This window comes from Pelobates fuscus, chromosome 4 (genome assembly GCF_036172605.1).
Source record: "Pelobates fuscus isolate aPelFus1 chromosome 4, aPelFus1.pri, whole genome shotgun sequence".
Classification (NCBI taxonomy): domain Eukaryota; kingdom Metazoa; phylum Chordata; class Amphibia; order Anura; family Pelobatidae; genus Pelobates; species Pelobates fuscus.
In genome coordinates this window covers 285,743,401-285,756,721 of record NC_086320.1, presented here as the reverse complement: position 1 = coordinate 285,756,721, position 13,321 = coordinate 285,743,401, and the positions used below count along the sequence as shown (strand labels likewise).

General features: G+C 46.4%; 1 protein-coding gene across 1 annotated transcript in view; it reads right to left on the bottom strand.

The window, feature by feature from the left end:
• Window positions 1–13,321, bottom strand: part of CPNE4 (copine 4) — a 457,901-nt gene that overhangs the window by 118,154 nt on the left and 326,426 nt on the right. Inside the window, exon 10 of the mRNA XM_063452171.1 lies at window positions 1,285–1,344. Within this exon, the coding sequence (XP_063308241.1) occupies window positions 1,285–1,344 (60 nt within the window). The remainder of the gene's footprint in view (window positions 1–1,284; window positions 1,345–13,321) is intronic.

The window sequence follows — 13,321 nt, the reverse complement described above, 5'->3', positions numbered from 1 at the left end:
TTTTATAAAAACATTATATCAATTTGTTTTTTAGCGATTTGGGTACGTCACATATTGCTATACTCTAGGAAATGTACGGGTATTAGAATGTATGAGATTTTTATGTATGGAATGTTTGCAGAAGGTTAGATTAATAAGTAACATATGTACTGGTTTTTATATCTTCTCTATGATAAAATTGAATTTGGTGATAGTTTATAACTGGATAGGTCCGGTATAGAAATAGAAAGGTTCCAAATGAACCATTCTGAAGACTTTTAATAGGATATGTTATTGTCGTTTTATATGTAATTTGTTTAATATTTCCCTTATTTTTAACATCTGCCAACCATGGAGTATTTTACTTTGCCATTAGGGTATGATATTAATATGCAGGAACCAGTGTTAGGTGTGTGTTAATTGTGCCACACTCATTTAAAAGATGGTGTGTTTGTACCAAGACCAGGCAGGTAGTTATAGTGAACACAAAGTTGTGATCAGATCCAGTAACTCAAGGGACCCAATTTGTTAATAAGTGTCTAAAGTCTATGTGTGTGGTGTGTGCGGTGTCAGTGACCGTGTCAGCATGTGCTTACAATTTATTTATTTTTATAGTTAAGTTGGGTATAGTTAAGATGCAGATATGTCCTCAAATTTAAAGTCTACTTCCATTTTTGGGATACATATTTTTATAGTATCTTTCACTGGCAGCCACCATTGTATACTTCCAATCCTAGATATTTAACTAGGAAATTTTGGATACTTACTGTATTACAATATAAAGAATTGCACATGCTTCCAAAGGACATTTCTGTGTTCCTTTAGATGATTTTCATTTCTACTAAAACCATGTGAATGTATATGGATGTGTCGTATACTTATTGTGTTTACAGTATTATGCTATGTGATTTTCATTTTTAATGCAGCTGATCGACACCTGCTTACCAGTACTACTTATAAGAGGGTTTGGATCCCCCCAAGTATCCTACTGTGTTATATACTTAAGCCAGGTGTCTCTATTGGCTCTAATTTTCTGAGTGACATACATGTCACGTACAAGCATCAATTGTATACAGACAATATTGCACAATATCGTTTTCCTTTATGTTTTTATATTTACCATAGGCCTTCTGTTGCATTATATCAGAGATAAGTATATGTATACATTCGTATAGTGCTCCACCCTTTGTGTATTTTATTTGTTGGTATTGGTGTACTGTACAGTTAAGGGGATCCCACCTTAAGGATTTCAGAGCATTTGGATTGATACACTCTAACAATGTTTTTTTTTATTTTGATACTTACTGTAAACTGTATTTGGCATCCGCCCATTATGTAGTCTAAGAATGAATGCATTTTGTGGATCTGAAAAAAAAATATGTATACATCAGTTAATCACATACTTATGTCATAGGCAGTGTTCTTCTCATTTCAACTTAAAGGACCAATCTAGTTCCCCATAAACTACCTGATTTAACTGCCTTATTCTATAACTGACTACTCTGTGCCCCTCTGAAGCCCACTTTTAACTTTTAAAAACTATTCTAAATACCCATTTACTTACCTTCTTTGCAGCGCTACGTCACCGATCGTCTACACCTCCCGCGCGGTCATCAGGTCTGCTGACTCTCTTCTCCGCCGTCCGCCAATGAATTTCCTCTCATAGGAAATCATTGCGGGCGAAAGCGCATGCGCGTTCAGCGCAGCGCTCATCCAATGAAAATCTTCTCATTGAGATTCATTGACTACAATGAATCTCAATGGGAAGAAATTGTATGCACACCGCGCATGCGCGCAGTGTGCACGTTCACGAGCGGCGAACTGAGTGACATCTCAGTTCACCGCCCACTGTCCTCCCTTAGCCCACCTCCCATTCCTCTAGCCCCGGTCTTCTATCAGACTCAGATACCTTCTGAATCTGATAGAACACCGGCACTCCAACTCTCACTACCCAGCGCCAGTCCAGGGAACCAGCAGGAAAAGTAAATCAATCTAAATAAAACATTTTTTCCAAAAAAAATAAAAAAAACACATATATATATATTAATTAATTAAACTTTTTATAAATCACTAACTAAAATTAAAAACATTAATAAAACATTACATTAATTACATTAATTAATAAGCAAATAAAAACATTAGAAAAATGTACTTACTGTCAATGTGCAGCCAGATTCCGTTAGGGAAGATTCTTCTTTCGGCACTCTGTCTTCAGTGAGAGATTCTCTCTCACACACTGGCCTCCGAGGAATAAAACTGAGATGTGAACGCGCTCGGCGCGTTCACATCTCAGCATAGTCTCTAATGCAGGCGCGCTCACATCTGAGCTGCCTGCATTAGAGGGAATGACGTTAGACGTCCAAGAGGACGTCTGACGTCAGCTCACTGTGATTTTAACAGTGAGGATTGAGGAAGCACCATCTAGTGGCGGTCTCAGAGACAGCCACTGTAGGTGGGATTAGGGAAAAAAAAATACACTGCTTTTTCTCTGAAACGGCAGTGAATTTAAAAAAAAACAAAAAACTAGAGGTACCTGGCACCAAGACAACTTCATTGAAATGAAGTTGTCTTGGTGCCTAGAGTGGTCCTTTAATAAATAGAAAACAGAAAAAAAGGAAAAACATGACACAGAATTCAAAATGAAGAAAATACAATAAATGCATTATCCATTTTTATTTCCTTAGGTTAGTAATTGATACTGTAAATGTTGTATAGTAAAGTATATCTGGTAGTAGCAAACAGTAATTTTATGGCAGGACAGGAGGCTTCATATTTGCTTTACCTTCTTTACTGAAAACTCCAGCAGCAAAGAAACAGTTAACAGAACTTTTAAAAACAACCAATCAGAACAAAGCAACGGTAGTATAAGACCCATAAGCAGGCTCTTCCACTTCCTCTTTCTTTGCTGCTGCCTCCAGGTGAGCACTCACCAACTCAGAGTTGTCCCTGCTCTGCGTTGTTTTTTATCCTACATGCTGCTTGTTTATTTAAACAGTCTATTTAATCAGTCTATTTACCAGGTTTGTTTAGGCAGCTTAATTGCTGGATTTATTTAGGCAGGTTTCTTGCTGGATTTGTTTTAACAATTTGGCCAGCCTCCCCTCTCCCTACTTACTGTGCCTGTCTCACATGCTGCATATGTAACAGATCCTGGATAGCAGGATCTGTCCCAGGCACTCTCACTAGTGATGTCCCGAACGGTTTGCTGGTGAATAGTTCCTGGCGAACATAGCTTGTTCACGTTCGTCACGGATGGCAAACATATGCGATGTTCGGTCCGCCCCCTATTCATCATCATTGAGGAAACTTTGACCCTGTATCTCACAGTCAGCAGACACATTCCAGCCAATCAGCAGCAGACCCTCCCTCCCAGACCCTCCCACCTCCTAGACAGCATCCATTTTAGATTCATTCTGAAGCTGCATTCTTAGTGAGAGGAAGGACAGTGTGCTGCTGCTGATTTAATAGGGAAATTGATAGCTAGGCTAGTGTATTCAGTGTCCACTGCAGTCCTGAAGGACTCATCTGATCTCTGCTGTAAGGACAGCACCACAAAAAGCCCTTTTTAGGGCTAGAACATCAGTCTGCTTTTTTTTTTTCCTGTGTAATCTAATTGCAGTTGCCTGCCTGCCAGTGTGTGTGTCAGGCTCACAGCGTATACTGTGCCCACTTGCCCAGTGCCACCACTCATATCTGGTGTCACAATAGCTTGCATTTAAAAAAAAACAAAAACTTTTTTGACTGTAATATAATAGCAGTCAGTTTCCTTCACACGTGTGCGTTTCAGGGCCTGCCAGGCCACAGTGTCACACCAGTGCAACTCATAACAGTAGTGTACATTTAAAAAAAAATACAATTTTGACTGTAATAGATTGAATAGCAGTTAGTTGTCTGCCAGCGTGTGTGTCAGGCTCACAGCATATACTGTGCCCACTTGCCCAGTGCCACCACTCATATCTGGTGTCACAATAGCTTGCATTTAAAAAAAACAACTTTTTTGACTGTAATATAATATCAGTCAGTTTCCTTCACAAGTGTGCGTTTCAGGGCCTGCCAGGGCAGAGTGTCACACCAGTGCAACTCATAACAGTAGTGTACATTTAAAAAAAAAAATATGTTTTGACTGTAATAGATTGAATAGCAATTAGTTGTCTGCAAGCGTGTGTGTCAGGCCTACAGCGTCTACTCTGCCAACTTCTGCCAGTGCACAGTGCCACTCATATCTGTTGCATGCATAGTACCACTAATCGGAAAAAAACATGACAGGCAGAGGCAGGCCACCCCTCAGGGGCCGTCGTGGTCATGGTGCTGTGATTCCCTTTGGCCCTAGAATAATGCCCAGTGTTCAGAGGCCACGTACCCTGAAATCGAAAAGTTCTGAGGACATAGTTGACTGGCTAACACAGGACACCCAATCTTCTACAGCTTCCGCTCGGAACCTTGACGCACCATCCTCCTCCAGCTTAGCTTCGGGCACCTCTCAAGTTACCACTCGCCCGCCTGCCGCCACCACCAACACTAGCACTACAGCCGCTTCACTTGATATGTCAGAGGAGTTATTTACACATCAGTTGTTAGAAATGAGTGATGCGCAAGCATTATTGCCAGAGGATGTAGATAACAGGGATATGTCTCAGTCAGGCAGCATTACACACATGGACGTATGGTGTGATGATGATGATGATGTTGTACCCGCTGCTGCTTCCTTTGCTGAGTTGTCAGATACAAGTGAAGCGGTTGATGATGACGATGCATCCGTGGATGTCACGTGGGTGGCCGCTAGACGAGAAGAAGAACAGGGGGAAAGTTCAGATGGGGAGACAGAGAGGAGGAGGAGACGAGTTGGAAGCAGGGGGAGGTCGTCGCAAGGAGCTAGTGGCACAGTCAGACAGCATGCATCGGCACCCGGGGTCAGCCAGACAGCACGCCAATCAACGCATGCTGTTTCCACCACCAGAATTCCGTCAATGCAGAGCTCAGCAGTGTGGCTTTTTTTGTGTTTGTCTGCCTCTGACAAACAGCGATGCCATTTGTAACCTGTCCCAAAAGAAACTGAGTCGTGGGAAGTCTCACACCCATCTAGGTACAACTGCTTTGCGAAGGCACATGATCGCACATCACAAACGCCTATGGGATCAACACATGAGTACAAGCAGCACACAAACTCAAAGCCGCCATCCTCCTCCTGGTCCAGCATCTTCAGCCACGTCAACCACTGCTGTCCTCCTTGCCCCCTCTAAACCATGCGCCACTCCGTCTCTCGCCTTGAGCAGTTCCTGCTCATCTGCCCACAGTCTGGTGTCTGTCAAGGACATGTTTGAGCGTAAGAAGCCAATGTCACAAAGTCACCCCCTTGCCCAGCGTCTGACAGCTGGCTTGTCTGAAATCTTACCCGCCAGCTTTTACCATACAAGCTGGTGGAGTCTGAGGCATTCAAAAAATTTTTAGCTATTGGGACACCGCAGTGGAAGGTACCCGGCCGAAATTTCTTTGCACAAAAGGCAATCCCCAACATGTACTCGATTGTGCAAAAGGAAGTAATGGCATGTCTGGCACACATTGTTGGGGCAAGGGTCCATCTGACCACTGATACCTGGTCTGCAAAGCATGGTCAGGGCAGGTATATTACCTACACTGCGCATTGGGTAAACCTGCTGACGGCTGCCAAGCATGGAATGCGTGGCTCTGCAGAGGAGTTGGTGACACCGACACGACTTGCAGGCAGGCCTGCTGCCACCTCCTCTACTCCTCCTACTCCATAACCTCCTCGGCTGAGTCCTCTTCTGCTACTGCGTCTTGCTCCACATCAACGGCACCCCCCAGCTCCCCAGGTACTATTCCACATCCCGGATACGGCAGTGTCACGCCGTCTTGGGGTTGACTTGCCTGAAAGCAGAGAGTCACACCGGACCAGAACTCCTGTCCGCCCTGAATGCACAGGAGGATCAGTGGCTGACTCCACACCAACTGGAGATCGGCAAAGTGGTTTGTGACAACGGAAGAAATTTGTTGGCGGCATTGAATTTGGGCAAGTTGACACATGTGCCGTGCATGGCACATGTGTGTAATCTGATCGTACAACACTTTGTGCTTAAGTACCCAGGCTTACAGGACATCCTGAAGCAGGCCAGGAAGGTGTGTGGCCATTTCAGGCGTTCCTACACGGCCATGGCGCACTTTTCAGATATCCAGCGGCGAAACAACATGCCAGTGAGGCGCTTGATTTGCGACAGCCCGACACGTTGGAATTCAACACTCCTAATGTTCGACCGCCTGCTCCAACAAGAAAAAGCCGTTAACGAGTATTTGTATGACCGGGGTGCTAGGACAGCCTCTGCGGAGCTAGGAATTTTTTTGCCACGTTACTGGACGCTCATGCGCTATGCCTGTAGGCTCATGCGTCCTTTTGAGGAGTTGACAAACCTAGTCAGTTGCACCGAAAGCACCATCAGTGACATCATACCATTTGTTTTCTTCCTGGAGCGTGCCCTGCGAAGAGTGCTGTATCAGGCCGTAGATGAGCGTGAAGAGGAAGAGGAAGAGTTGTGGTCACCATCACCATCACCACCTGAAACAGCCTTGCTTGCTAGACCTGCGGCAACGCTGGAAGAGGATTGTGAGGAAGAGGAGTCAGAGGAGGAATGAGGCTTCGAGGAGGAGGAGGAAGACCAACCACAACAGGCATCCCATGGTGCTCGTTGTCACATATCTGGTACCCGTGGTGTTGTACGTGGCTGGGGGAAGGAACATACCTTCAGTGAGATCACTGAGGACGAGGAATGGGACATGAGTAGCTCGGCATCCAACCTTGTGCAAATGGGGTCTTTCATGCTGTCGTGCCTGTTGAGGGACCCTCGTATAAAAAAGCTGAAGGAGAACGACCTGTACTGGGTGTCCACGCTACTAGACCCCGGTATAAGCAGAAAGTGGCTGAAATGTTACCAAATTACAACAAGTCGGAAAGGATGCAGCAGTTCCAAAATAAATTAAAAAGTATGCTTTACACAGAGTATAAGGGTGATGTCACAGCACAACGGGAATCTAACAGGGGAAGAGGTGAAAGTAATCCTCCTCCTCCCACGACCACGCCGGCAAGGACAGGACGCTTTACAGACGTGTTGTTGATGGAGGACATGCAGAGCTTTTTTAGTCATACGCATCGCCACAGCCCTTCGGGGTCCACCCTCAGAGAATGACTCGACCGACAGGTAGCAGACTACCTCGCCTTAACTGCAGATATCGACACTATGAGGAGCGATGAACCCCTTGACTACTGGGTGTGCAGGCTTGACCTGTGGCCTGAGCTATCCCAATTTGTGATCGAACTTCTGACCTGCCCCGCTTAAAGTGTCCTGTCAGAAAGGACCTTCAGTGCAGCAGGAGATATTGTCACTGAGAAGAGAAGTCGCCTAGGTAAAAAAAGTCTAGATTACCTCACCTTTATTAAGATGAATGAAGGATGGATCCCAAAGGGACTGACAGTGGGCAATACATTCGACTAAAAAAGGCCTGATGAGGGGGACTACTTAACACACCACTCCTATCTGGTGGCACATTAGATTACACGCGCAGTGCCCCAAATTTGAAGTAGGAGGACCAACTGATAGGAATAGTACTACTTAACACACCTTATAATAACGCAGAGAGAGGCAACGCAGAGAGAGGAGTCTGAAGAAGAGGAGTCAGAGGAGGAAGGTGGCTTTGAGGAGGTGGAAGACCAAACACAGCAGGCGTCCCAAGGGGCTTGTTGTCACCTTTCGGGACCCTTGGTGTTGTACGTGGCTGGGTGGAGGAAGAAACCTTCAATGACATCAGTGAGGACAAGGAACGGGACATGGCTAGCTTGGTATCCAACCTTGTGCAAATGGGGAGTTTGCGGTTGTGCAAATGGACTGTTTGCGGTTGTTTGCAGCGTGTTAAACGGGGAGTTTGGTCTGTCACTGTGAAGCGGGCGTAACCCTTACACTACCTGATCGATACAACATCATACTTGATGTTTTAAAGCACGTTATTCCAAACAATTTAGGAATGTTAGGTGATTTATGCCCTTTATGGATTAAAACCAGACTCTGCATCAACTATGTAATTTTCCATGGGAGTTTTGCCATGGATCCCTCTCCGGCATGCCACAGTCCAGGTGTTAGTCCCCTTGAAACAACTTTTCCATCATTATTGTGGCCAGAAAGAGTCCCTGTGGGTTTTAAAATTCGCCTGCCTATTGAAGTCTATGGCGGTTCGCCCGTTCGCGAACATTTGCGGAAATTCGCGTTCGCCATTTGCGAACGGAAAATTTTATGTTCGCGACATCACTAACTCTCACAGCTCACAACTGCAGCTTACTATGATGTCTGATGCAATGTGACTATGTTCTCTATCTTAGCAGTAGACTTATCATGCTTTTTTTACTAATTACATGTGAATCACAGATTTAAAGGGGCATGTTACTGCTCAAATAAAAATCATTGTTTAAAAAATCATTGTTTAACAAGATTATTCTGCATGTGATATATGCTAATCAAGTCTTTCTCTTAAGGTTCAGTCATTTCTCATAAAAATAAATGGCCTGTTTTTCAGCATCTAGCTCCCCTGCCTAGATTTTGCTGCCCTTCCCGCAAGGGACTTAAAATTTTCCACTATACCTACACTTCGAAAGTGTATCCTAATATAATACCTGAGTGGTCTGTAGATGTGAGTCAGCTTCTATGGACCCTTCTACCCCTCAGGGGGGTTAACCGGCCCCACATACAGCCCTGTTATTACTGGGGGTGGCCCCCCTCCCCATCCATATTTCTGGGGGTCTACCCGCTACTGGACCATAATAATGGACGTGTGACACCATTGTGGGCTGGGTGACCCCCTCCCTCTGGCAACACGGCTACCAATGAGTACCCTGCTGGCTCTACGGTGTCCTGTAGGAATAATGCTGAGGGTGACCCCCTTCTGCTTCCTACACTAATGCTCTGGCAATGTCCTGTTATTATCATACCGAGGGGGAACCCCTCCTACAGTCTGCACTGCTGGACCTGCAGCAACCGGGTATACCCGTAAAAGAGGGTACCCCTCCCATTGATTGTGCTACTGTTCTTACGCTGCCCTGCTATACGCAGATACTGAGGTTGACTCCCTCCTGTGGACTATTCTGCTGGACCTACAGGGTCCCGTTATAACCATAATGAGGGTGACCCCCTCTCGTTGACTGCACTACTGGGTGTACAGACCTCTATGAAACCACACTGAGGGTGACCCCCTCTTACCTACAACACTGCTGGATCTGCAATGCCCGGTTATGGTTATATGAGGGCGACCCCCTCCTGCCGTCTGCACTGCTGGACCGGCAGTGTCTGGCTACTTTTATTATACGGCTAACCACTACGGCACTATTGTACCTACAGTGTCCGATTATGTTCAGACTGAGGGTGACCCCCTCCCCTGCTGGCCTATACTGTATGGTATGCTTGTGCTTGTTGGGTGACCCCCTCTTGCACGCTGGGTGACCTCCAGCTGGCCGCACCAGGTATCACTCCGACAGTGTTACCTCTATGGCAGTTATGCAATCACGACTGAAGGACAAATCTCCCGTACCCAGAAGGTCACTTGGCCTGTCCTCATGCCACCCCGCTGACCTCACTGTCAGAAACCATCGGTACCCTACAGGGGACACTCCACCGGCCATCCTAGACGCTACACCAAGCACCCCTGGTACGCGTTGGCTAATGGATGGATTCATCAAGAGGATCAGTCTTCATGACGGAGTCCGGAAAGGACCCCGCAAACACCTGATACAGGGTTTGCACTCTATCTGGGAGTAACCACTGGATGTCGACGACACGCGGACACAGATGTTTACTTGGGACAAACGGCGCGTTACAGCTTGGAAAGCGAAAAATACTAAATTCCCTTTGGGAATGGACCGATATGACTTATAGGTATCGCCTAGTTGGTTTCTACCCCTGAGAACCGCAAAACGGCCCTTGTCCGAGCTGGACATCAAACTGACGGATTTGGCATCCAAGTGCTGGGTCTGCTCTCCGGAGTTACCCTCACGTACAAATTGAGCTGACACGTCTCTATTATAGGGTTCCCCTTAACTAGCCCCAGAGGTCTCTCGGACCGTGCCCAGACTCAGGATCAAGGTTACGGAACCTTGGACTGTTCCATGAGCGATACGCATGACCAAAAGAGGCGTCCATTCCGACTCATTCCGAAGTTGCCATGCTGGGCGAAGGGTGCGGCGGAGTGGACTCCCTCCCCATCCCCACGCTACATGCTCCCAATGCATATGTCGCCTGTGGACATTTTAAGACGGAGGGCACTCATCCCGTCAGAGAGCTGCTCGGCGTGGACGATTGGTTCTCTCCCTCAACTGGACATGAGAGAAACCCGCATGGATTTTGCCATCAACATGGACATATTGAATCTGACTCACTCCCAGTCAACCCAGTTTCTGGTCTTTCATAGAATATTCGGTCCAGGTGGTGCTCCGCCTCCCGAGGTCCAAGATGTCCGCCTTAAAGGAAAATGCCAGGCATATGCTCCGCAACCCGCGGGTCACACTTAGGGGCCCAACCCGGTCGATTGACCAGTTGTTATTCGCCATCGAGGCCATACCTCCAGGTTCCGGTACTATCAGCCGCTCCAACATGACGCTTTCTAGGGTCTTTGACCTGGTACGACCGAATCATGTGACCTTCGGACGAAGCTCATCTAAAACTTAATTGATGACTCTGACATAGGGGGACCTGGCCTATCTAGGAGTATCGGACCCCAACCAACTTCGGCTGGGACTCTGGAGTCCAAAGGAGGGACCTCTTCATGCCAACTGCATGGAACTACCTGCAGGTTTGTTCAACATTCACAGCTTTCCCAGGGGAAGTAGTACTGCTCGCTACCTTCCGGCCTGGACTTATCACTGGTTGCCCACTACGGACTGCAGTCGGATCTCGCGTAGGATCGCTATCTATAGCGTCTGGACAAGTATTCGTCATTTGTGACAGAATGTCTGCGGGACGAGACACTCATGTGACGGACGGCTTCACCCGACCATGGGGAGACCCCAATGATTGGTTGCTTCACCCTCCGGGGTCTCGAGTACTGGCATGATTAAATTTGGTTTGAACTGTCATACGGAGCGGTTCTCCAGCTGGCTGCCGGACCCTCAGCAAGGCGAGGGACGCGTTTTCCAAGCTTGGTCTCCTTCGGGGCGTACGCATCCCGTTTACCTCCAGGATACTTCGGGCTTTGCTTCAGACCAAATTTCTGAGAGTGTCGTTTCGCCTGGCCACACCACTTTGGAGGAGTCCTCCGTGCCTTCCCCTTTTGCTGGAGTTTGCCATGGGAAGGCAATCTACGACTCCCTGTCTCTTAATGTCCTGTGTGGGATCCACAGGGGTAACCTGCCATGACTGGTGTCTGGAGAGATGTTTGGGTCCCTATGGTGGTCCTTATCATGGCTGTCCCCGTTGTCTGGCTGAGTTGCCCTCTCAGGGTAGGATCGTATGGGGCCATTTACGTCCGATGTCAGCTAGTGGACGACTCATGTGCGTTTTCTCAAGATTCTGGCATTGGTAAGGATCTCTTGGTCTGCAGTCTACCAAGAGGAGTATACCTTACGGGAGCCCTATCTCTCTCTATTCCTCAAGTCTAGTGGTATTGTGTGTTCTGTATTTCCTTGAGGAATAACCTGATGACAAGGACTTGCCTTGCGCCAGTTTTTTCGCTTACGGTTTTACCCAGTACATCTTGTTTTTCATGGCGTTCTGACATCATGGTATCGACGTAGTGTCTTCTTCCTTCTTGCCGTTCAGTACATTGGTTTCTGCTCCACACATATTTCATTTTTATTCGTCCTCTGTGTTGTACCCCTATTCTCCGGATAGACCACAGCTCTGTTGACAGGTTGAACACGACCATGTAGATCCAGGATCTAGTTCTTTCGTCTGTCTATTCATGGACAGCTGTTGATTTCGGCGTACGGCCATTTTGGACTGTTTCTGCATCTTCGCTCGCCCATTGGATTTGGTGGATCCTCTCATTGGCTGACCTTGAGAGTTCCTCTGGGACACTTTTGGTTCAGGGTGCTGTCACCTCAACAACTTTGGAAGCCGTTGGGTCCCTTCTGCATTTTCTCTACACCGCTGCTTGGTTTAGGGAATGGGTTTTCCCATTCTCCTTTTATTTCAGTCCTCTATCTCATATTGCTTCTAGTTCTACTATTTGGGCGTTAAAATTGCAAATATGAAGCCTCCTGTCCTGCCATAAAATTAGGGATTATTCTAGCCTCGGTGAGGGAATAATCTAAATTTTATTAAAGACAGGAGGCGAATATTTCCCCCCCTTTTTTTTTACGTTCCCTTCCTGGATTTGGGTCTTATAATTAATTGGAGATATTTTTATGTTTTGTGAATGCATTGTGTGGCGAAACCGAACTCGCCACGTGTCCTTGGAGGGGGCTGCTTGCCCGCCTCTTGCCTTTGGACTATGGACCAGACCTTATGTGAATGTGTTAACCCAGATAGTTATGCCATGGAGCCCATTCGTGTAGTTAAAGACTTCGGCTCCGTGGCGAGTGAACTGTGTGAGTAGGATCTGCGCGCTATTCGGTAGTTTTGTGCGCGCAGATCCCAGCTATCTGGGGATATGTGAAATGTCTGTGTGTTATGGATAAAAAGTAACTTTCTGTATTTTAAAGTATTTTATGTCTTTTACTGTCTTTTTGTCTGCCATGTGGGTAATGGAGTTTTGCCTCAGTCCTTGGAGATAATTAGATTCCTTCCTCAATTATCTCCAGGCCAGAGGGGAGGGATTGTGAGGCATTGTGGGAGGTAAATGGTCTGAGCTGGAAAGTCATGCTAACAGGGGTTTTAAAAGATACTTTACTTACTTTTGAACCCCTGGTCTGATTCATGCCATTTTTTAATATGTTGTTCCCCTGAATGGATTGATTGTGGATATGTATTTTTATGTGAATGTGATGTATGGTTTTAGAGTTATGAAAGTTGGGTAGAAAGTATGTTTTAACTGTATGTGTAATTGGGTTAAGTGTTAATCTAAGGGGAGGAGATGTGTGGGAGGTAACATCTATGCTATTGGATATTTTACACCTCCCCTGTGGGCAGGCTTAAATGTGTAAGATGGAAATAAAAGCCAGGCTGGATGTGCCAGTCCAGAGTTCCTGTTTAACCCTCAAAGTGAAGTGTCGTCTCATTATTGGGGGAGGATTTATTGTATGCTGTTCCAGTTTGACTGCTAGGAGTGCAAACCTATTCGTATGGTTCCTATTCAACTGTCTACAGCATTCAGAGGCTTGAGAAGATTCATATGCTGAATCGGTTCGGTGATTGTG